The following is a 25,254-nucleotide window of genomic DNA, read 5'->3' on the forward strand; positions in this document are numbered from 1 at the left end:
GGGCCAGAGCCAGGGCAGTGAAGTGCAAGGCCCATCCTGTCCTCCCCTCTGCTCAGGGCCCTGGGTGTAATCCTTAAGGTCCACCTCCTCTCACCTGATGCCTAGGTATCACTTGCTGGCACAAGGCAGAGGCCAATGCTCTCTGGCACAAGGCTGCCTGTCAGAGATGCGATTGGAATTACAATGTCCCAGCTAACATCTGTCTCGGTCCCAGAGGGGAAACAATGTGGGGAGTGGCCAGCCTAAGAGGGATGTGTTCCCAGGTGGAGAGTGGCAGGGTCAGGGCCCTCAACCCTGGCTCATTTACATCCACTAGGACCCTTCCTATTTTCTGAATCAGAATCCAGACAGACTGTGTGCTTCTCCATTAAAAACCACCCACGTGGTTCTGAGAAGCAGCCTGGGTTACACTTACAAAGTACAGTGTGGCCGGTAAGTTTCGTCAATGCCCTGGTACCCTGAGTGTGAATTTACTCTCAGTTTTGCATCGTCTGGTGTCATCCCTGAGAGTTGCTGTCTGGTCCCTGGCTGGGTGTCTTGACTCAGGGAAGCCAGCTGCCTGCATTCCTATGCTCCAACGCTCACTCAGGGTACCTGGGACCTTATCCGATGCGTATTGATGGAAGGTCAAGGGCGGGGGTATGGAGGGCTGTGTTTCTAAGGACCTCCCAGGCAGGGGTTGTGTGGGAAGCTGTTCAGGGAAGGCAACTTGAGAGGTGAAACCTTTGAGATCCCAGCCCAGGGCTCCATGGAACCCGATTGTGATTATTGTGATATTGGTCACCAGAAGGCCAGTGAGCCTGGCCCTGTGCGTGCCTGTAAGCAGTGTGTTAATCTCTCCCTCCTTCCTAAGAGGATGAAGATGTGGTCCAAGCCGCTCTTCTGCTTCCTTCCATGGGGTCCTCAGCCCTCTCATGCTTCTGTAGCCTCACCCTGCTCTGCCCCTTGTTGTCAGGGCTCCCGACACTTGGTTCTTCCAGCATCCCTCTGTGAATATATCTGCACCGCTGTTCTTCACTCCTAGCTAACCTCAAAACTCCGAAATGCCCGTCTTCAACCCTACCGCTCTACAAGCTAGAGTCCTGTAAGACCAACAGACAACTTCCAGCTCATATGTCTCTGAGGACTTTCCAACTCGCCGGCTACAGCCCCACTCACATTGTGAGTCCCCTAAGTCCTTAGTCACCTCTCTGTGCCGCTATCTGATGCTCTCTCTCTCCATCTAGAGACAGAAGGCGAAGACCTAGCAGTGATCTCCTGCCTTTTCCAGTGCAGTGCAAAAAGCCATCTCAAATTTACCGCTTACTCGAAATTATAATGCTAATATTTAGTTTGCCCGCAGAGCTGGAGTTGAGAGGGGTCTTAGCAAGTCCGAGATGTGCAGCTTAGCTGGGTGACTTTCCTGGGGGTGGAAAACCTCTTCCCGTGCTGGTACCGCCTGTGGCAGGCCAGCTGGTGCTGGCTCTGGCTTTGTTCCCTGTGGCCTTCCACAGTGCAGCCTTAGCTTCCTCAAAGTTTCAGTGGGAGGCCATGTGGCATTCTACTGTTCAGGGAGTCATAGGCTGAAACTCAAGGGAGGAGTGAAGAGTCCTATTCTTTTTGTTGTTACTGTGTATCTATCTCAGGCTGACCTGGAACATTACTCTCTAGGCCTCTCTGTCTCTCTGTCCTCAAATGCTGGGATCATAGATAAGTGCCACCACCCCTGGGAAATAGTTTATTTTCTTCACTCACCCACCCTCCGCCTCCCTCTCTCCCTTCCTCCGTTCTCCCATCTTCCCCCTCTCTCTCTTCTCTTCTCCCTCCTTCCTTTCTTTCCTCCATCCTTCCCTTCCTCCCTCTCCTCCTTCACCTTTCCTCCCTCCCTTTCTCGTTCTCTGGTGGTTATGGAGGGCCTTGTGAATGCTAACAAGTGTTCTATCACCGAGCTACACCTTCAGCCAAACTTTGAGTCTTTCTGGTTTTTCCAGACAAGGTTCCAATATGTAGCCGGCAGCTGTCCAGGAACTCACTCTGTAGATCAGGCTGGAGATCTGCCTGCCTCTGCCTCTCAAGTGCTGGGATTAAAGGTCTTTGTCACCACGGCCACGCCTCAAACCTTGATTCCTGACGAGAACAGTTTCAAAGAATTTTGGGTCTATCATAACTTGCCAAGTCACCGTTGATGGCCCCTGCCTTCTTACCTAAAGCCAAGCGTGTGCTGCGGATGTTAGGTCTTTTCCACATGTTCATTTTGCTCAACCTCTTTTGCACTCTGTTGTCATGGCCGCTTAGGCTTGGGCTCGACTCGTGTTTATGTCAGTGATGTGACCCTAGATAGAGTGCTTTATAGGGAGGTACTGGTGGGGTGGCCATGGGTAATCTGGCTGAAAGGGAGCCCAGTAGCTGGTTTGTCCAAAGCTGCTTTCATGGACCCAGTATTCTGTTGTCAGTTGGCTTTTGTGTTTTATTTGGAGTGCCTTTGTGTGTGTGTGTGTGTGTGTGTGTGTGTGTGTGTGTGTGTGTGTTTGGTCCTGTTGCTATGCCCTGCCTGTTTCTCTGACCCTTGCCTACTTCACACACCTCCCGTCTTCTATTTCTTTTTGTTGATTATCCCCCAGCCTCTGCCCAGGACAGCGTCCCCACTCCTGAGGCGCTTGCTCTCACCGCGTGTGGTATGTGTGGGGGAAGGGGTACTTGTTACCACGGTGGTTTCACATTTGTTCTGAGATTATTTATTTATTGCCATCTGACTCACCCAGAGGACTGAACTCTGAGAGAGCAGAACTGGGCCTGTCTCTGCTACCATCAGCTTCCCACCTCTGGCAGGGAGCCTGGAGCCCTGCTGGGTGCTGTTAATGAATGCATGCCTGCTCTCTTGCCCCTTTCCAGGCAACACGCCTGCTAGCCCTCACTGTCTCCTGTGCCTCTCCAAGCTTGGCTTTTCTAAGTTTACTCTGTCCACTCCGCGGCTGGCTCATACCTGTCTGCAGTCTGACGTGTGCGAGGGACTAGCTAGCACATCTTGCAGCTGAAGAGTGGCCGGGGTCTTCCTCCTCAGCTGGAGTCTCACCCCTCCACCCAGTGCAGGAATTCCAGTTTTCAGAACATGGTTTCCAGAGACATATTAGACTTGAAGGTGAGGGCGATGGCCCTCAAGCTGTCTTACATTGGCAGCACTCAACTCTGTTCCCCTGCTGCCTTCTCCCTGCCTTCGGCCCCATGTTCCCAGATCCCTCTGTCCTCAGAGCAGGCCCCTACCCAGGGCACCAACTACTACCCTTGGAAATGGCCTTCCTCCTGAGATGCTCCCTCCCCGCCACCCACTAACCTTTGGGCCACTTCCTTGTCTTCTGCATTGGTGAGTCAGACATGCCACAGGCATCTGACGCAGGCAGGCGCAGGCACGATTTTAGACAGACACTTCCGGTTAGGACAGTCACTCAGTCCATTGGAGACGTATAAAGTGTGGCTTGAGTGTCCCAGAGCTCGCTGTCTTTCCCTTGCCCACTAGCTTGCTAATACGTGCCCTACGGGGGAGTGGGTAACACTGGGAGTGAGCTTGATCCTCCTATGACGCCATACATTCCCGTGTTCCTGCTCCTTCCCAGGATGCTCTGCTTCCTCTGGTCTCTCCTCTGTCTTCGATCTCTTCCTATGTATAAGCTCACTTTCGTTAACCTGTAGGCTTCCCAAGCCTCTCCATCCTGAGTCTGGTGGGGACTAGAGAAAGCTTCTCAGAGTCTTTGTCTGGCTTTAGCTCTCTCGTACACTCTGTCAGGAACGCTCTGGGACACAGTAGTTCCCTGTGCAGTCTCCACCTCTTGGCTTTGTAGCTGGAACAGTGTTGTCTGTCCATTGCAGGAAACTCAGATGAATGTACCCAGAGGCAAATCCCTAAACTGCCCTTTGATGCCCAATGCCCAAGGTAGCGGTTACTGATGCTATCTTTCTGGGTTGTTGTCTTTTAGAACTCACCCTGTGTCTGTGCTCATGTGGGATTGTGGGTTTTGTAGGCACAACCTCTACCCACTGCTTCTTTCCCTTCTGCACACAACTCAACACGGCGAATGCCATCCCTCGAGGGCTATATCCAATTCCGCCTCCTCAATAAGCTTTCCCATTAAAATCCTTTCCCTGATTTCCCTCCCCCCTCCCATCTCTCTCTTCTCACACTTACTCCTAATACTCTATTAGGCTCCATTAGGGTACTGGTTGACAGTGACATCTACCTGCTTCTTATTAGGGATTATGCCACAAGCCACTCAATCAACAAAGCCCTAATTAGTACCCAGCCAAGAGGCAGGCCTCTTGAGCATTGAGCCAGTGAGTGGCACTTACTAGAATAGTCTGAATCGCGGAGTCCTCTTAGAGAACACCAGCTGGTGAAAGAAGGAGCCTCCACACACAGAGAGAGATTCGTGTCAACATCCGGATTATACTCAGAAAGGTAGAACGATGAAGACTGGCTGTGGTCGGGCGGCCTCCAGAGACTATAGACTATGACCGAACCCTGCAAGTTCTGCTAGGCCTGGCACAGGTCTAGGAATCTAGAAGAAATGTATCGAGTTGACCTGAATTTATAGGTTCCTAAAGCTCTATGTTGACCCAACAGTTCAACAAATATAGATAGTTCTTTGTCCCGTGCTGAGCACTTGGACTGCTCTGCCTGGGAGGAGGGCAAACCTACCTGCATGTGAGGATTGCCTCCTCCTCCTTAGACACACTCACTCTCCTCACCCAAGTGTCTGCCTAACCCAAGCTGTGTCCCTTCTGGCCTCCAGCATCTCCTCCCTAAGCAAGAATCTGTGGTTTGTCTGAGCAAATGGGTTTTTCTAAGTGGCCACGCTCCTGCCAGTTTCCCCAGGGCTCCCATAATGCGCTGTGTGCCCTTAGGCAGCCAACTCCAGGAGCATTTCATTATCTGCCGGGGCTGTATTACTTTCTGTTTCCCTCTCAGGAGACCGCTTGTTATCTCCTTAACAAACCTTAATTATTTACAAGCAATCATTGAGGCCTCATGCTGGGTCTCCACACCCTAGCTCTGCAGGGGGCTTAAATGACCTCTCTCATTACCACTTAGGGCTTCTTGCTGGCTGGGCTTCCCTTCTTTGGGAGGGGCTTGTTGGGTCCTTTATTTTATATTCAGGCAGTTTCTTTTCTTTGAAACATACACCTTTTTAATTTCTATTAATATCCATTTTAAAAAATCTGAATGGAATTTCCATTCACGTGCTTAGTGTTTTGCAGTGCCCTGGCCCATGGCTTTTTCCATGGTTGGCAAGTTTTACCACCCAGGTGTGTCCCTGTCATATGTGGAGACGCTTTCTAGTAACTCAGGATAGGTCCTCCCTCAAGTGTCTTGAGTTACCAACCCACCCTTCTTGTGTGAAAGTTATCTATGGCTCTGCCAGGCTGTCAAACACTTACCAGAACTTTGCTGGTGCCTTAGGGCCTTTGCTGAGCCCTGGGGATTTGAAGTGAAGACAATCCCAGACAGTGGAGAATTCTTACTGTTCTTGTAAAGTCCAGGCTGGTCTGACAGCCCTCCCGTGTACATCCTGATACCCAGCAGGTACTCACCTGTAGTAGGTGATACAAACATCTGCATGGGAGACTTAAAACCCTGCCTGTTTCCAAACCTTTCCTACAAACTACTATGACACAGGAAGATTCTTGTAATTCCCCTCTTGCAGATAAAAACACATTTTCCCTGTCAATTTGGATGTCCCCAGGGGTTAACACATCAATGTATTATCAGTTCTAAAACCCTAGAACAACTGTGTTAGTCAGCCTCTGTCGGTGGAATAAAACAGCTGGAAAAAAAAAAAACCTACTTAAATGGGGGGAAGGATTTATTTTGGTTCAAGGTTTTTAATCCATTGCCTCTGGGCTCAACATAAGGCAGAGTATCACTGTGGGTACTCACAGTACAGCAAAGTGGCTGACCTCAAGTTAGATGACAGGATAGAGGAAGGGAGAAAAGGAGGGATGAAGATGGGAAACAAGACAAGAGGGACAAGCTATCGTCTCCAGAAACATGGCCTCAAGGACACAATCTCCCACTTTCAACATTTCCTGCCATCTCCCAGTAGCCCATCAAAATATGACCCTATCAATTAATTAATCAGTCAATCAGCGAGGTCAGAGACCTCCTGTCCAATACCTTCCCCAAGGTCCCTCCTCTGAACATGGCTGCCCTGGAGACCAAGCTTTCAGTGCCAGTCTATGGGGATGTTTCGAGTCTGGCCCACAATAGCAACATCGTTCTGTGTCAGAGAGGAGCGTTCCTTGAGCTTTGAGGGAGAAAGGCAAGCAGAGAAGTAAGGAGGGAAGGGAAGAAACTTCTGGAAGCAGGAATTGGTAAGGAGCTGTGGCTTTGTGGGAATTGAAAGGGTGATACTAATGTCGAGGAGGAGGAAGAGGAGGAGGAGGAAGAGGAGGAGGAGGGGGAGGAGGAGGAGGTTGGAAGCTTCTAAAAATGACTTCTTTCCTCGTATTCTAGTCGAGGGTTCAATGTCTCACCTGCCTTTTTCTGTTTAACCCCTTAGCGGGGTTGCAAAGACCCACGGGAAGGAAGGACTGAAGAACCAATAAGCATAAGACCAACAGGAAGGGCACGAAGGGACAGGATCATTGTTATGGCGAAGCCAGTCTGGTGTTTCGTTGCTGTTAGATCAGAATGGCAGAACTCTGGCTGTATCTGCAGAAGGATTGAAGGTGGTTAGGGTGAATGCCCATGACAGCACAGAGTTCCAAAACACGGGGGAGCATCCAGAATCGTGGAACATGTAAGCCACAGTCAGTCTTTTAAAACCCCTCTCAGATGTACAGCTAACATGCAAATTGCTCTGTGCACTAGTCAAAGGGTGTTTTTTTTTTAAGTTTTTGTGAGCCTCCCATCATTTCTATCCCTTTCCTTATCAACCTATTAGCATGTAATGATTTTAACTCACTGTTAGAATGATCGCTAAAATCAATCAATTAGCTTCAGTCATTAGGAATCACTCCTGCTTTCTGTGGGCTAACTTGTGGGCGCTTGCTCTCACGACGAACTTCTAATCAAGGTGCTTCTCAACAGCAGAGCATGAGATGACAAAGTACGGGTGACTCACCAAGGGGAAAGGTATACAACAGTGGCGATCACTCAGAGAGCTCTGATTATGAGTTGGGAACCATTACACAAAGGGCACATCGCTTCCTCATTACTTACCGCTCACAAGACGTACTTTACCCCACTTGGGGTTTCACACCAAGCAAGTGAAGGAATTCTAACTGAGGTATTATTACAACAATACAGTTCGAACCTGCGCGTGCATTTACAGCTCCTGGCGCTTCCTAGAGAGGATGCAGTGAATCGTGTTCTGGGAACAGTGGTGAATGAACGGGGATAATCACAGGGGTGTTCCTGGCTTTACAAAAGGGAGTTGGGAGCTAGGGAGAAGATGCACAGAGTCCCTGATCTAGCCTGATCTAGCTTGATCTAGCCTGATCTAGCCTGTTCTGATTGCCACCTCCGATAAGGAGGTGGAATGGCTGCTACAAAGGTGTAGGGTGCTCTCCAACAGCAGGTTTGCTTCCCAGGCACTCTCCGGGCCTGGTTCTTCTCCTATAAAAATCTCAAGTTTGTTTCTCTTCTGCTGGGAAAGAGTCTACCTGGAGTTTGATTAAGAGGATTGCAAGGTGGCAGAGAGATGGCTTAGCCGTTAAGAATGCTGTCTGCTCTCCCACAGGACTTGAGTTCAAGTCCTACCATCAAACATAGGGTGGCTCACAATGGCCTGTGGCTCTAGCTCCAGGGGATCCAACAGCTATTCTAGCATCTGAGGTATGCATTCATGTGCACAGTACCCCTGTGACGCACAGAAAGAGCTAAGGGCACGTACGAGCCCAGTCTATGTCCATAAGCCCTGTCCCAATAAGAAGCAGGCTCCATGCATTTTTTTATCTTGCCTTGGTAGACACACGTTAAATACTCGACCACGGACTGAAGAAAGGATGTGAGAGTTTCATTGACGAGGAAAGGGGTGGAAGAAATGGATTCTGTTGGCAGTCAGGACAAACACCATCCCTGCCAGCGGACAATGTGATCCTTTTGTGCTGACCGTTGGGTAGACGTTCTGGACTGTCGACTACTACGTCTATGTAGAACACATTGCTTAACCCCTCTGAGGTTCATGTCAAGGCATGCGAAGACTGGACCTCAATTTTGTCATCTGAAAACTAGGGATAACACCAAAGAGAGAACGGGAGTAAACGAAAAAAGACCTGCGCCATTGAGTTGTAGTTAATGTAATGTAAGAATGAGGGGAATTGGGAGTTACCAACTCCACGTGTTGGCTTGTTCTCCTTTCCCTGACTGTTGGCTTCCTATCTGGTTCCTGTTCCTTAGTCCTGAGTGAGTGGGCAGCTGAATTCGGAAGGAATGGCTCAATGAGTTGGTTCTCTTTGATTTGGTGGCGAGAACGGGTTGATGAGAGGGACTGTGCTACCTGAACTCCACCAGGGGCAGCTGTTGTAACAGACTGCTCACATGTAAGACAAGGAAGAATCCTTATTCAGGTCACGGAGAATGGTCACCTTGAGGACAAGGCTCCAGGGAAATGGGTCTGGGCAAGAGGTGAGGTAAAGATCAATGGCAGTTGTCATGACTACTACTAGGCACCCAGGGAGCAGCGTATAATCATGCGCTCTGAACAGGAGGTAAGCTGGGGCTGGGACCTAGAGGATAGCAGAGGCCCTTTCTAGAAACCGCCTCCTGGTGAAGGATGCCTTGCTCCTAATGACAATGAATGTGCTTTCTGATAGATGAAAGTGGAGAGACCTCTGGTGACATGGAGGAGCATTTGGTGAGCCATGGCCATGTAGGAAACAGCTCACGAGCAGGCTTCAGATGCCAAGGAAGACAGTGTTTGGGTGACGTCAGGGTGACGTCTGGCACTGGGGCACTGTTATCCCCTGCTCCAACTATGCCAGGAATTTATGAATGCCAAGGAGAAGGCTGGCTTTTAGAAACTTTTTTTTTTTTTTAAATCCCCCGGTACCTATTTTTCTCTGATTTCACAAAGAAGACCCAGGAGCTCTCGTCACCCAGCTCCCTTGTTGGGCAGTGCTCACTATGTCAGGGCAGTTGGCTCTCACTGAACACCAAAATATGAATAGCTCCATTCCTAAGAATTTGCATCCTCAAAAAAAAATCCTGTGCTCTTGTTTTATTTCTGTTATTCTCATGAATATCCTGACAAAAAGCAACAAAGGAAGGGTTATAATGCCAAGTTACATCCCATCATTTTGGAGAAGTCAAGGCAGGACTCAAACAAATAGTCACATCATATTAACACTCATGAGTTAAGAGAGAATAACTATGTTCTTGCTGGCCTGTACAGTTTTTACGCAATTCAAGGCCCTCAGCCTAGGGAATGGTGTCAGTCACAGTGGACTTTGTCTTCCTACCTCAACGAACAATCAAGACAGTTCCTCACAGATATACTACAGTCAAAATGGATGTAGACAATTTCTCAATGATGACTCTTCCCCCGTGATTCTGGGGTATGCCAAATTGACATTAAAACTAAGCAGCACGGGGTTGGGGATTTAGCTCAGTGGTAGAGCGCTTGCCTAGGAAGCGCAAGGCCCTGGGTTCGGTCCCCAGCTCCGGGGAAAAAAAAAAAAAAAAAAAAAAACCTAAGCAGCACACCTTGTTAATCTGACTGACACCCACGTTTTGCGGTGGTGACTTCAGAGCTAGGTGACAGAAGGCTACTTTTAGCAGGATGCTTTCATTCCTTGTGACACAACATCCTCTCAGGAACCCTCAGAGCAAACTTTGTTCAGACTGCTACCCCCAAGCCTACCAACTCATCTGTGCCTTTAGCACAGTAGATGGGTGGCTTGCGGTCCTTTCTAAGGCTTTCTCTTCCTGCCACCCTGCTAACTCCATTCTCCTCTGACTCATTCTTTTCAACAAACAGCCTCAAAGTATTTTTAAGTCATCAAATAGAGCCCCCTAAAGACACAAACCTGTCTTGGTCCTAATGTTTATTTTAGCTATAACGCACTCACGTCATTTCTAGAAAGGTTGTCAACTTGTTCCTTATTCTTGTTCCACTTGGTCTTCCATTTAAGTTCCATCCCCTCCTCCCCACTCCATCTGCTCATGTCAAGGTCATCTTCATGTTCCCACATCCAGCTGCTGTCAGTCTTGGTCCTGAGTCCCTTTATTAACAGATCATTGACTTCTGAGCAGTTGACCCCTGTCTTAGTCACTGTATTGCATGAAGAGGAGATACCATGACCAAGACAATTCCCATGAAACAAAGCATTTAACTGGAGGCTCGCTCACAGTTTCCCAGAGTTAGTCCATGACCATCATAGCTAGGAGCATGGTGTCATAGTGTCATGTGTCATGAGGGTAGGCACTAGAGCAATTGCCAGGGGTTGGGGACGGAAAGAGAGAGAGAGAACCTGTGCCTGACATGGGCTTTTTGAAACCTTAAAGCCCACCCCCAGTGGAACACTTCCTCCAACAAGGCTACGCCTCCTAATTTTTCTAATCCTATCAAAGAGTTCCACTCCCTGGTGACTAAATATTCAAATGTATGAACCTAAGGGGCCCCATTCTTATCTAAACCATCACAACTCCTTTTGTGAGACACCTTGGCCTCTCAGAAGCTTTCTCTTCGTTTTCTTAGCTCTCCTGCGTGTGTGTGTGTGCATGTGTGCATGTGCGTGTGTGTGTGTGTGTGTGTGTGTGTGTGTGTGTGTGTGTGTGTGTGCTGAGCTTGCTCACCAAGTATTAGCCAGCACCCCAGAGTAGCATTGGAAGAGGACAAGGCAAAGCATATTCTGTCACATGAGTTAGCTCGGGAGCTATGGAATGCCCTCACACCATACTTACAGACCACGTAGATTCACAATGGCGCTAACACTAAGGAAGGAGACTATGTGAGGGAATGGTGGAACTGTGTTTTTTTTTTTTTTTTAAACTCGTTTCTGATAATTACTTCTGATAAATAAAATGCCCCCTAGGGGTATTCTCTTTTACTTTGATTTAATCTTGCTCATGAATTTCTCTCTGATAAGCAAGTGTCCCATTAATATTCGATAGGTAAGTAAATACACAAATCATGGTTACAACAGAAAGGCGTTTCCCAAGATCTTTCTGTGCTTGGTATGAAGTAAAACTTCATTTCCCCAGTAACTGATGGGAACACTGGGGCTTAGAGCAGTCTGCACAACAGCCCAGTGGACAGCTGAGATGGAAAGCCAGGGAGCCATCAAAGGCAGATAAAGTCTTCGGGACACTTCAGGGTAGGAAGACTCAGACCAAGGCACTTGACTTCCTCCCTGTCCTGGTCTTGGAGACAGCTGCTAGCATGTTCTGACCAGGTAGCTGCTGTGGCGGCTTTCATAGGGCCAACTCCTCCGAACATTCTTGCAGCCGTTCAAAGACACTGCGTGGGTGGATGTGTGCGAGCTCGACATTTATTCTCCTTTCTTTCCAGTCTGGGTGGCTGCTGATGCTATTACTGTGGAAACCACACAGGACGTTCTTCGGGCTGCTCGAGGAAAGAGTGTCACCCTCCCATGCACCTACAGCACTCCTGTTTCAGACCGACAGGGATTCATTCAGTGGGATAAGCTTCTCAGAAGTCAAACGGTAGGACTCCAGGGTGAACGGGATAGCGTGGGTCATGATTGTCACCTGATCTCCTGACAGGCCCGTACCTTAAAGCCTTCCTTGCCTCACTTCCTCTTTCCTCTCTCTGGGTTGAGGTTCAAACCCAGGGCCTTGGGATCTGATCCTGCATTCTAGCGCTAAGCTGTGGCACTGGGGTTCCTCCCTGTCCCGGTCTTGGAGACAGCTGCTCGCATGCCCTGACAAGGTTTCATATGGCCGCAAAATTCCTCTGAGCATTCTTGCAGTGGTCTGAAGACATTGAGTCTTATTTTTAAAAATATTTTATGAAAATTATGTATATATGTTTATGGACATGTACACCATTGGTTTGTTTCCTATGTTTTGCTGCCACAGTAAACCCAATCGTCATTATATGTGATATATATGTGATATATATTCACAAGGTCCTGAAACAAATGAATGAATGAATGAATGAATGAATGTCTGTGTTACTTTCATTAGACGTGTCGCCAGTCTTCATTCTCACCCACAGTAGTGTCCACCCATTTTCTCAGCATATGCCCAAACTGTCTGATAACCAGTGACTTGATAAGTGAGAAACATATCACATTTGCGATCAAAAGCACATCTGTGTAAGACATGGAGCGTCCATCTGCACTTTTAAGTCAGGCCTTCTTTTAAAATGCTAACACTCGCCACAGAGGTGGTGGAGGGTACCCCCATACTTGGGAGGTAAAAGCCAGAAAGAGCCCCAGTTTGATTCCAGCCCCCATAATTCCCCCCAAAATTCTTTAAAAATAAAATTGATGTATTCTAATGAATTTACAAACAAAGCCATCCAATGGGTAGTTTAAACCCCAGTCCCAAACTCTGTACACCTCCGTGAACTTGTACACAGTTAAGATGGTCAGTCATACAGAAGCCATGGAACATGTTAAGGTTTTATACTTTAACTATCTTTTATATTTGTATTTTTTAAAAAATTATCTTAGTTAGGATTCTAATGCTCTGATAAAACACCATTACCACAAAGAGATTTAGAGAGGGAAGGTTTTTCTCGTTTATACTTCTGCACTGTAGGCCATGGTCAAAGGAAGTCAGGGCGGAAACTTAAGATAGGAACCTGGGTGCAGGAACTGAAGCCATGGAGAAGTGCCTACTGCGAGGCCCTGGAATGCTGCTTGCTTCCCCTGGCTTGCTCAGCCTGCTTTCTCACAGCACCCAGGACCACCAGCCCAGGGATGAGGTCACTCACAGTGGGGAGCCTTCGTGCATCTATCACCAGTCAAGAAAATGCTCTCCGGGTCTGCCTGCAGGCAGGTCTTACAGAGGCGTTTCTGGGTTGAGAGTCCTGCACTCATCCCAATGACTCTAGCTCGTGTCAAGTTGACATAAAACTGACCAGCACTTTGTCCACCACAGGTTAAAACAAAACATGATAGGGTTGAAACCAGGAGAAAAATAGCTTTATAGCCTCTTGCTACCATGACTCGCCCTTGGTCTCCTTTCTGCAGTACAACCTTTAGGGAAAGAAACTTTTAATAACATATCTGCTGGAGATAATCATCAGGTTTCCCAGCCACGTAGGGAGAAAGAGGCTTTAGCCTTTTCTCTGACAGAGAATGGCAGGACACCTGCCTCCTGGGTGACAGGTCTGACAAAGGACTCAGTCTTATCTTTATGTACGGAGGGTCCTGATGGGCCACAGACGCCTATCCTGTCTGCCCCCAGAGGGAAAAACCCATTCTCCTTGCTGCTGGCTTGAGCTTCAGCCTGAGGGAACTGAAGGGCCCTGCACCTCCTTCCAGATGCCTCCAGCAAGCCAGGACAATGTCTATGGCTGACTGATTCTCGGTGCCGATGTAGACTACGGTTATTTATTGACTGCTGGGTACTCTACTTCCAAATGGATGTGAGGCAGCATCCTTAAGACTAAAAACGAATGCAGAGAAAAGCATTGTTTTTTGTGAGTCCCAGGAGGTGCTGTGGTCAGGAATGATATCTTTGATGAGAGGGTGTTATGAGGTGGGAAACCCAGCCAAGGGTCAGGAAAGAGCTGGGTACCTATGGACTGTTCCTAAGCCTAGATACCACCCTGCCCTCAGCCTTGCCTCCTTGAATGAGCCAGGCATTCCCTGTGGGCTGTGCACCCCATCAGGGTTATCAGGTGTGGGTGGACAGCTTGTGTCTTGCACAGGGGTGTCCAGCTGAAGGCGCCTGGGGCTCCAACAGCTATGCCGTGTGCCCTAACCTGGGCCGAGTCTGTTGGAAAACTGGAACGCCTTGGTCTAACTGGAAAGGTATTGTGGTGGTTTCTTACCGCAACAAGCCCATGCAAAACCCACAACCAGTTATTATATTTATAAGCTATATGTCTAGATTGGGAAGATCTATCACTATACTAATTTATTCCCCAGTTGTGAGACTCCTTGCTACTTGTGGCCTCTCCCGGCCACGTAGTTCTGCTCCATCTTCCTTCCTCCTCCTCTTCCTCCCTTCTTCTCTCTCTCCTCTCTCTCTGAGACCATCTGTCCCACCTTTCCCTTCCAATCATCAGCTCTAGCCTTTATTTGAACAGTTAGAATGGGGAGAAGGTTCAGTGAGATCACCTGAGAACGTGAACTCATCAGGGTAGCCCCTCTTGAGGAAGTAGAATTAACTTCAGATTCAAACAGCACCAGGGCGACCCACAGCAGACAGGCTCTGCATGCTCAGGACTCAGACCCCGCACAGCATCTCCATGTTTTCTTCTCTGCCCATCTCACCCATTTTCTCTCCTAACACTCTTGAAATCACCAGCATTTCCCACTAGCAACTACTTTTCCTTCTTAGAGATCTACTTCTTGGCTTTGGGGGACCCTGGCTTGACTTTCCCCTTGTCTTTCTGAGCCTCACTTGATCTTTGAATAACTTGGGTACTTGGCATTTGCTTGGAGCCCGTGTCTAACCTACATCTCGGTGAACACCTGTATGCCACTGACTTCCAAACTTTTACCCCCAGACATATCACCAGCTGAAAGTCTCTTCTTAGTTCTGTCCTCAAAAGAAAGAATTCAGCCAAGAGACACATGCAGTTAAAACAGAAGTTCATTTACCAGGGCAAAGTGTGAACCCCCAAGAGAGACTCGAGTGGGCCGACCTGAATGTTGGAAGGAGTAGCCACTGGGTTCTGTGTGTAGAAATACAGCAGTTTTGTGAACGTTCACGAAGTGGGCCACCTATTCATTGGGACAATGTAGCCCCCTTTTCCCCTTAAACCACAGTGGATAGATTTTGCTTTTAGGATATTTCTTCTTATGATCCTCTTGAAAAGCCCACAAGTTGAGGGAGGGGTCAAGGCCACCATGCACATGATATGATATGGGAGCAGGGGCTTTGGAGAACCCACCCCTCTGTAGATGTGAATGGATGACAGTGAGGAAGAGCACTGGTGCCCTAATCTCTGACACAGCAGGAGAAGTTAACTGCATCTCCCAGTGTGTTTCACCACAAAGAGGCCAAAGAGGCCGTCTAACAGGGGAGACACAGCTGCCGTGAGAACACGTGATTTCCTTGCTTCCTCGAGCCTAACTCCTTGCCTGTCTCTTTCAGTGAGATTCCGCTGTCCCGTCTGGCCATGCTGAATCCCTCCACCTTGGTGTCCCATAGACCTGTGAAACATCCTGCATGTAAACAGAACACATACTTTTTGTTTAAAGCACTCTCCTCAGGAGCTAACTCTGTTGGGAAGGCAAACATGCATGACTAAACCCTAAATCTGAGATTAGCTGCTCTCTAACTCTGCGTCTCGGTCCCACCCCTAGTTTTATGTCAACCCCCCCCACTTCCAACTCATTTTTGTCTCTGTGCTGCTACAACCTGATTTGACAGCAATCATGGTTTTTCCATTTTTTTTTAAATTAAGGATTTCATTTATTTATCAGGGTGAGTATATAGAAGTCAGATGGCAGCTTTGTGGGAATCCGTTCCCTCTTTCCTGGGATTTGAACTCAGATCGTCAGGTTTGGTGGCAAGTGTCTTTACCCACTGGGCTATCTCTCCAGCTTCTCTTAACCTCTTAACCTGTTCTTTGGAAAAGTAGCTAATCCCCCAAAATGCAGAATTCTGGAGCAGGGATGCTCCTGGACTGTAGAGCCCTTGCCTAGCATGTGGAAGGACCGAGGTTCAGTCCACATCCACATTGGAAACCAAACCAAACCGAACCAAGCAGCATCAATGAAAAGCTAATGTACCTTAGTTACTGCTTTGAAGATGAACTGTGAACTTCACAGTGTCTCAGATGTGACCCAGTAGAATCTGCAGCGCTCTGGCTCAGACAGGATCATCTCAGCCCTGCTAGTCACTTAAACAAGTCAACTTGGGGCGCATACTTAATCAGCCTCGTGGCGTCTCCCGGGTTTCCTCCCTGTAAGAGGATGTGATCGTAAGGTCTACTTACGGTTAAATGAGATGACAGATAGCACCGGAGTACGGTTAAATGAGATGACAGAGACCCAGTCTTGGAACAGTACGCAGCACAATAACAAACATCTTAAGTAGCAGTTATGGCCTTTATTGCCCAGGCTCGGCTTTTGCTAATCTGTCACTCATTCACACTGTGCCACGTGGGTTTGACACTGCCTTTTGTTTTTTTTCCTTTGCCTCCAATGTTCAACACATTTCACACCCTGCCCCAGTCTTCTCTCTCTCTTTTTTTTTTTAATTTTTAATTTAAGTATTTATGTTATGTATGTGAGTACACTGTTGCTGTCTTCAGACACACCAGAAGAGGGCATCAGATCCCATTACAGATGGTTGTGAGCCACCATGTGGCTGCAGGGATTTGAACTCAGGACCTCTGGAAGAGCAGTCAGTGCTCTTAACCACTGAGCCATCTCTCCAGCCCCCTGCTCCAGCCTTCTAGTTATTTACCTGATTAATTCACAGCTGCTTTTCAAGAGCCAATGAAACTATCACCCTTTGTAGGAATCCTCCCCCAAGAGGCCGGTCTAGGATCTTCTAATCTCGAGATACCCTGGTTGGCTGGTTTGCAGACTCATTGTCTTTGAGGGGACAACTCATGAGTTGTATGCTGGACTGTCGTAATGGCTAGTCGAGGCAGACACCGCGCCAGGCCCGCATGTGTTATCATCAGCATCTCCATTCTGTAGTGGAGAAAAGAGAGTTTCAGAGCAGCCAAGCTTGTTGCTCAAGGACACTCAGCAGCAGGGTGAGCATTGGACTGAGGCCGTCTGGTCTGTGTCTGTGTATAAGCCATTGATGTGCTGCCCCATCACCACCAATGGATAAATAAATAGACAAACTTCAAGGGCAGCAATAGTCACAATCAGGTGAGCTTGGAACTCACCGGTTACCTAGCATGGTTCCCGGCCTCCGGCGGTGCTCTGCAGGTGTTGGATGAATGAAGGGAGGGCGGAGAATAAACCACTGCTTCCACGTCTGAGTGTTGGGATCCGAGCGGACCTTGCTCACACACTGGTATTCCAGGCTGTGTGCCTCTGGGCTCTTGGGTATCCCTGTGCTTCTGTGCTGCTTCTTGCTGTCCTTCCAGTCCTCATGCATCCCAAATTGGCTTAGAACTTGCTGCATTAGCCAAGGGAGACTTTGAACTTCCCCCTCTCCCCCGCCCCCATCACCTCTGGAATGCTGGGATGATCACCAACGCACCACACCAAGTTTACACGGTATTAGGGGTCAAATCCGGGCCTTTGTGTGCGGTAGGCAAGTATACCAACTAAACTACCACCCCGGCCCCTAAAACTTTCACTTAAAAGTCAGTCTTTAAAGTCTAGAGTTATCTAGCTAGCTAATAAAAGAAATCTGCCCGTAGGTACTGCCCTTCTGTTTGACATGCTGTTGGTTGGCTCTGGGGGAAGAAGACTGAGTCAGGGCAGGGCCGCTCCAGGGTCTGGCAGATCTTTCCTCTTTCAGGAAAAAGTGGCCACCTGGACTTTTGAGACGAAGAAATACACCTATGGGAGCCGTTACGAGAACCGCGTGAGAATATCTAACGATGCCGAGCTGTCGAACGCCTCTATCACCATCGACCAGCTGACCATGGACGACAATGGCACCTACGAGTGCTCCGTCTCACTGATGTCAGACCAGGATGTCACCTCCAGGTCTCGAGTCCGCCTCTTAGTCCTCGGTGAGTGTCTCTGTGTTTTTCTGTCGGAGGAGGGTGGGCAGAGGCGTGCTGTCGGCGTCAGAGCCTTGGTTCCACCTCTCCCTCTGGAGCCAAACGCTCTCCCGGTTCTCAGTGAATAGCAGGTTGTTTCTGAGGGCAGAGGCGGTGGCTGGAGTCATCCCTCCATCCTGTTGCTCATTCCCCTCCCCACCTTCAAACTCATTGCTGAAGAGAAGGGAAGGGGATCCCCAAGCAGTACACAGATTCTCGGTGTGTGGCACTCACAGGGCCGATCGGGACTCTCATAGGTGACTTTCCCTGCTCTCAACTCAGCTCCACAGCACAGTAACCCCCTCCCCCCCAACCCTCCCCGCTCCCCCTCCGCCTCTTCTAACAAAGGCGCAGTTGCCAACCAACGGGAAGTATGTCCCAGGTTAGCATCCTTTTCATGGGAGAATTTGTTGGAATTTATAGTTTTGGAAAGATGAGGAAACTCGTCTGCTCCAGATTCTGAGTAGATGAGGCCCATAGGAAGGAAATAATTGCCTCAAAACCAGTTTCTGGGGACATTTTAATGAGTACCTGGTCTATGTACAGTTATAAGCAGTGGCCCCACTCCTGGGAGGTAGCAACTCTGTACATTGAAACAACGGATCGTTTCTCCTCTTTTCCTTTTACACTACGTGGCAGAATTTCTTTTAAATTGTATATGGTAGTTGTTGGACTTATAGAAAGCATTATAGTGTGTCAGATACCCCGTGGTATCAGCTAATGCTGCTTGAAAAAGAGGCAAGACCTCGTCCCATCGCGCCACCATGTGGCAGCCAATGGTAATGCAGGCAGGCGTCTTAGACTTCGCCCATGTTCTCCACACACTCATCCACTTTCCTCTTTCCTTTGAAGACGTGCGATATTATAAGGCACTTAGGCAAGTCGCTTCTTGACAAGGCTCCGTGAACACCTCGGGTTTCAATGCTTTTTGTTAGTTTCTGTTTGAAGAAGCGATACTACAATATACCTCTTTAGCTCACTTTGTGTACAGGTATGTATACAAACCATACGCACATTATATATACATATAAGGATTATGTATACACGGACTCATATAAAGTTTGAGTTCTTGAAATACCTGGTCTGTCGTTTTTGCCAGAGAATTTCAAGCAAATGGCAAGAATCAGTATAAATCTGAAACCTGATTCTTCTGGTCCTCCAACCAAATTCGGGTCCTTACGTCAAGGACCACCTTCTTTTAAAAACAAACAGATTAACCTGAAAACTGAAGGTTACAAGTTTAATCTAAGAATAGGGAATTCGTTGAAACCAATCTTTTGCTTTAAAAAAAAAAAGCATTTTATCCTACATTTAATAAACCCAGTGATGTTCTTTGTGAAAAGTTTTCTTTCTCGGTGTCTCTATAACTGGGTGATTTTTTTTTTTAAAGAAGAAAGGCTTTAATGATATGGGGTGCCTCATTCTGAGGAGGCTAGCAGGAAGCCCCGGATTTTAGCCTCTGGGAGCTAGCCTTATCTAGCTCACCTCCAGTAAGCCACGAAGTCAGAGGACTCACCAGCCTGCGCGGCAGGTGTGGAATTCTTGTTCTGGTCTCCGGCGCCCCCTGACGTCTTGAAAGGAAACAGCCGGCATCCGAGAGGCTTTGAAGCCTAACACAACCCCTCCGACCCTCCGTGGCCGCTCCCCTAGTAATTATTCAGGCAACCTTCTGTTTGTAAAACAGGTCACTTGAGAACAAGACCCCTTCCCTTGTGAGTACCCGCTCCCTCACCAGTACTCTTGGCTGCTGCGCGTGGGGCTCTTTAGATCCCAACTGTTTGTGACTTGGGGTCTGGAGATCTGGAGAGAGGGTGTGTGTGTCTGACACAGGGTCTACAGGAAGTTTAGAGCAGGGGCCTGGAGCACAAGATCTGACCTAGTACCCTTGAAAGCAGATCTCCCTTGCTGACCAGTACCTGGCGGGCAGTTTCTGGAGTTCTGCTCAGGCCACACCCAAAGAGTGGAGTAGGCGCTAGTTTTCAAACGTGCCCATTGGCCTTTTATGCTTCAGCGGATGGTCTCTGGCACTTTCCTTCCCACTTCTGTCTGTAACGCCTCCCCCAACAACCAACCAAACAAGCTCAAGGGACCCTCTACTACTCCACCTCTTAGTCTGATGGGAGATGTGGGAGTTTGCCGCTGCGCCTCCTGCTAAAGGCATGCCTGAGGGTGAGGTTGGCTACGTAAGGGTTGCAAGGTTCTGCTGTGGGGCCCAGGAGGGAAAGAACCACCTCAGGAATACCCAGAGGGTAGGTTCGCCTCCCCTGCCCCTCCAGAGCCGCCCGCAGGGCTATCAGGAAGCGCAGAGGACTGGAAAGTGCCAACCCCTGGCAGGTGCTCTGCTCACCTGCGCACGCAGGCTTGGCTTTGATCCTCAGGAGCTTGGGTTTCGTTTGGTGAGTCGGGTGTGCCTCTATTGTGTCCTGTGGGAACCCTCTACCTGGCTGGCCCAACTGTGCCGGCAGATGTGAGGCACTCCTGATAACAGCCTGTCTGTTTCCAAGAAGAGATTATGCAGCTGCTGCACTGGAAGAGAGGAGTCAGGGACAGTTGCTCCAGGTGGGCTAAGACTGGCGTTAACCCTCAAGATGGGTGGCCATGATCCTGAACTGAAGAAGCAAGCCATCCAAGATGGCGTGTGACAAAGGTAGAAGGGTCGAAGGACATTAGTGACAACTTCCTCCACTGTGTGCTCTCCCTTCCTCACCCCTAACAATACTTCCTGGAGTCGCATGGATACTTCCTGCTTCTCGCCTCCGAGCCTTTGCATATGCTCCTGTTGGGCATGCTCATCTCTGCTCCAATTCCTGTCACCTCCTTTACCACGGTGACCTTCAGGTCTCAGCCCATATTATGTATTGGGTCATCACTCTCTGCCCCATCAGTCCTGTCCGCTGCTCTGCCATTGTTCCGTTGTCCTTTGTCCCCCACTAGATCCCTTGACTCACTCAGGAGGTGCCACCGCAGTACCCAGCATTATTAGGCAGAGCCTGGGTACCTAATGACGTCTATGGAGTCACCCACTCCACCCAATGGGACATTAGCAAGGCTGACAGAAAGTCACAGGCTTGGAGTCTCCAGAAGCGGGGGGCCAGGTGCTGATGGTTTGCAGTGGCTGTTGGGGCTTATAAACTCTTCCTTTGCATTCCTTGGCCTCCACTGTCCACTTCCAGGTCTTCAGCCCCATTCCTCACCCAGCAGGAAGGACTGCACTGCCTGCCGGTCCCCCCTGCTGTCTAGCTACTAGTGCTGATTGCGTTTTATTAGCAAAGTAGGGGTAGAGGGCAATGGTAGACCCACAGAGAACAGCTCCAAGAAGGCTGAAGGGCTACAGAGAGGTCTAACCGAGGGTGAGGAAACCCTGGCCCCCCTCCAGCCCGTAACCCGCCCCACCCTTACGGTCCTCAGGTATTGGTAAAACCAGAAGGGAGGGGGGAGCTGTCCAGAGGGAGTGACTGGTGTGGGGGTGAAAGACATGATCAAAATACATTGCAGATTTCAAAGAATAAAAATATATTCTACATGCTTCCAAGAGAAAAAAAAAAACAACATTGGAGATAATATTGTGTCTACAAATCCCATATGGCCTCTACAGAACAGGCTTGCTGTCCCCTGACTTTAGAGTTCAGGAATGAGGTGATCCTGGCTGAGTTAAGAACAGAAAGAGCTCACATGGGACAGTAAGGCACGCACTGGGTCTGGAGTCAGAAAACCTTGGTTCTAGTCCCACATCTGCCAGAACCCAAGAACAAGTGTTCCTTCTGCTTGCTCCGGTAGCCCCACCCCCCCATTTGTATAACAGCTATGTTGATCGTGGTTTAAACTCCCAAGAGTCCAGAGAGCACAAGAAGCCACCAACCAATCTTTTCCCTGGGGAGATGCAAACAAACTCTACAGGACACCGAAGGCAAACCTAAGTGTTTCTATGGAAGCTCAGCTAGGAAGTCACTGGTCACTGTGTGTTTATATGCAAATCCTGGGTTAGCCACAGTGCTGGAATCTCATCTCAGTTTGGACAATTCTCCGGGGCTGTATAGATGGACAACTCCCACTTCAATTAGCACCCCTTAGTCCATGCATTCCAGCATCTTCTGAGAAGAGACTATGGACAATTAGGACAGGATTACTTACCAATGACCCCTGGTGTGTGATACAGTGGCTGGAATCTCTGGTGAGAGAGAGTTCAATACCCTCCCCAGTCCTTCTAGGAGGACAGGTGAGCAGCCTTGAAGGTCTCTGATAAATTGTCACAGCTTTTCTGAGGAAGTTGTTGCTGTTAGCTGGGAGGAGCGTGCTGTATCACACGACCTGTGGTGCTGCCCCTTCGAGAGCGTGCTATGGCAGTAGGTATCTTGGGGATGAATTAGCTTTATAATATTAATCTCACCACCAAGCTATAAGTTCCTCTGCAAGCATTCCTCTGTGTGTGTGTGGAAGGAGACATGGGTGGGTAGACATCGGATGGGCGGTAGTTGTCTCCCTGTGACTCAGGTCTCTTTCGGTCTCTTTCACAGTACCACCCTCCAAGCCAGACTGCGGCATCGAAGGGGAGACAGTGATTGGGAACAACATCCAACTGACATGTCATTCTGCAGAGGGCTCTCCAGCCCACAGTACAGCTGGAAAGTTACAATGCCCAGAACCAGCAGCGGCCACTCGCCCAGCCAGGTGAGTTGGGCAGCAGGGAAGGCTGTGTGTCTTACACACAGGAGCACCTCACTGCCCAGGGCTGCCAGAGACAGAGGCTGACTAACCGAAGTCCTTTTAACCCAGTCCTGCCTTCGAGCTACCTTGGACCATCCCTCAGAGCACTGGTTTTCCATACAAAATCCTGTGCACCTCACGGCAGGGGCTCTGGAGAGCAGCTCAGCACAGGCTACCATAGAGGTCACATGATTTCTGTTCTTTCCACCCTCCATTCTTTCAAGGAAGTGAGTCCGGCTAAGCATTCTGTGCAGAAACATCAGGGCTTGTTCTTTTAAGTGTTATTATGGCCTAAAGCCCACTTTTGAGGTGGGGAACTTTCTAGCCTCGTTTCCCGTCCACACCAGTCCATCTCAGATACCACCACAAACACAGCAGGCTATGGCGGATTTAGCTGTAGTTGCAAGAGACCCATTTTGTATTGGTCACTTAATATTTGACCTTTTGATCAGGAAATAAACTAGATACAGGAGGGTGTCAAGGGAGAGAGAAGAGGAGAGAGGGGCAGAGCTGGGACCATGTAAACCACTCTGCTGCCATTATGGCCGCTGGAGTGGAAATCGCGTGGGCTCTCAGGACCCACCAGCTACCATGGCTGCACCAGTGAACTGAGAGGCGCCCATCAATTTTAGCTTTGAGGTCATTCAGTCCTGCCTGTGTGGAGATGGGGTAAGGAGGTGAGAGCAAAGCCTGTGGGTGAAGGTGATCTGGGCGAGGGAGGAACATTGGGTGTCTTGGGAAGCCCCGTGGATGAACATCCCACACCCTCTGGGTTTCCACCAAAGCCGAGTGGATTATCACGCTGTCTCTCAGTCATCTGGAGGTCAAACAATAACTTCATAAAAGGCAAAAATGTTCATAGAATTCAATCGACTTAGTAAGGTAAGAGGGACGATGCACTAGATAGTAATGGATTACCACAAGTGTCCAATTTTGCTGGTATGATTCTGGCTTGCCAATTTTATTTTATTTTTAAAAAAGATTTATATCAAAAAAGACAAAATGACAAAAAGGCCAAAAACAAAACAAAACAACAAACAAACAAACAAAAACAAAAACCAAGGTAACTGGCACAAAAAAAGACAAAATAACAAAAAAAACCAAATTTTTTTTATTAATTTATATTATGTAGGTGAGTGAGTATATTGTTGTTCCCTTCAGACACACCAGAAGAGGGCATCAGATCCCATTACAGATGGCTGTGAGCCACCATGTGGTTGCTGGAATTGAACTCAGGACCTCTGGAAGAGCAGTCAGTGCTCTTAACCACTGAGCCATCTCTCCAGCCCAGTTTACCAGTTTTAAACACATTTTAAACAATAAAATTGCATTTGTGTTGTGCATATATGCAGGAGAGCAGTCCAGTGAGAGGCCAGAGGACAATTGTAGGAGCCTCTTCTCTCCCAACACGTGAGTCCCTGGCCTTGAACTCGGGTTATCAGGCTTGGCACCAAGTCTTTACCCACACGGTCGTCTCACGAGCTCCTGGACGGCCAGTTTTTGAACATCTGAGATTTCTGTTGACATCACCTGGCACCCATGCTTAACCACTGTGGTGACCTGTCAACCCTTTATTGCCTGTTCATTGTCTAAGAACATAGTGATGTGTGACTTTCCTCTTGCAAAGTGTGCACCATGGGGTCCCGGGCTGAAGGTCGTGAGGTCATGAGCTGCAGGGGCTGGCTTTCTTCACAAAGGTGATGTGGGAGTTGCAGCTCGACCAGGTGCTGAAGAGTAGCCACAGGCTTTCATCCTAGTTGTGTTCCCTTCGAGCAAGTAAGGCAAGATGTCTCTGCCTCAGTCTGTACATCTGTAGAATGGGCACAGCACCAGTGTTCATCTCGTGCTGTTACTGTGAAGGGCGAACCAAAGTACATGAAGCACAGAGATTGGTGCCTGGTACATGGTAAAGGATGCAATCAGTTCTAGGTGTTATTAGCTGTGTTCAGCAGACCCTTCAGAGTGGAAAATAGCGTGGGAGTCATGGTGTCAGTGTGGCTGAGGGAACATGGCTGTGTAGAAATGGTGGGCAGTGATGTTCCTGGGGAAGACAGTGAGGCAAATGAGAAGGGCCTGTGTGCCAGCCTAGGAGGTTGGACTTCTCCCTGTGAGCACCGAGCTTCTCCCAGGAGCTCACAGATGGGCACCCTAGTCACAGCCCCCCTGCTTCCATCACCAAAAGCTGTTAGGGGTCAAAACTTAGCTCTTTACTGACTAAAAGTGGGTGAATCCTGAGGGCATGGAAGCCAAATGTAGCCAAAGCCACATTTGCTTCTCGGCTTTATCTGGGCCTGGAGTGACAGCAAGAAAGATGGCCGCTGTGGTAAGATGGCCGCTGTGGTAAGATGGCCGCTGTGGTAAGATGATTTGATGTCTGCAGCCTGAGGGAGGAAGGACTTGACTCACAATTTAAGACCACAGTCCTCCAAGGTGGGGAAGCCGTGGCAACTGCAGCTCGATGTCCCTGGCCACAGGAAGAAGAAAGAGGGAGAGGGAGAAGGACAGACAGACAGACAGACACTGACATATCCACATACAGACACACACACAGAGGGAGAGAGACAGACAGAGACAGACATACACACATACACACACACAGAAGGAGAGAGACAGACAGAGAGACACAGAGACAGACATATACACATACACACACGGCGGGGGGGGGGGAGAGAGCGGGAGGAATTCTGGTTCACAGTTCACTTTCTACTTTTTATTCAGTCCAGTATTCCAGCCCAAGGGAGGGCATGGCCTA

General features: G+C 48.8%; 1 protein-coding gene across 1 annotated transcript in view; it reads left to right on the forward strand.

Annotated features, from left to right (window-relative positions):
* The window catches only part of Gpa33 (glycoprotein A33), a 35,279-nt gene that overhangs the window by 4,895 nt on the left and 5,130 nt on the right, over window positions 1-25,254 (forward strand). The window contains 5 exon segments of the mRNA XM_032915065.1: window positions 11,484-11,638; window positions 17,552-17,768; window positions 22,313-22,402; window positions 22,405-22,422; window positions 22,425-22,466. Coding sequence (XP_032770956.1) covers window positions 11,484-11,638; window positions 17,552-17,768; window positions 22,313-22,402; window positions 22,405-22,422; window positions 22,425-22,466 — 522 coding nt within the window.

The sequence above is a fragment of the Rattus rattus genome, chromosome 10 (genome assembly GCF_011064425.1).
Source record: "Rattus rattus isolate New Zealand chromosome 10, Rrattus_CSIRO_v1, whole genome shotgun sequence".
In the NCBI taxonomy this organism is placed as follows: Eukaryota; Metazoa; Chordata; class Mammalia; order Rodentia; family Muridae; genus Rattus; species Rattus rattus.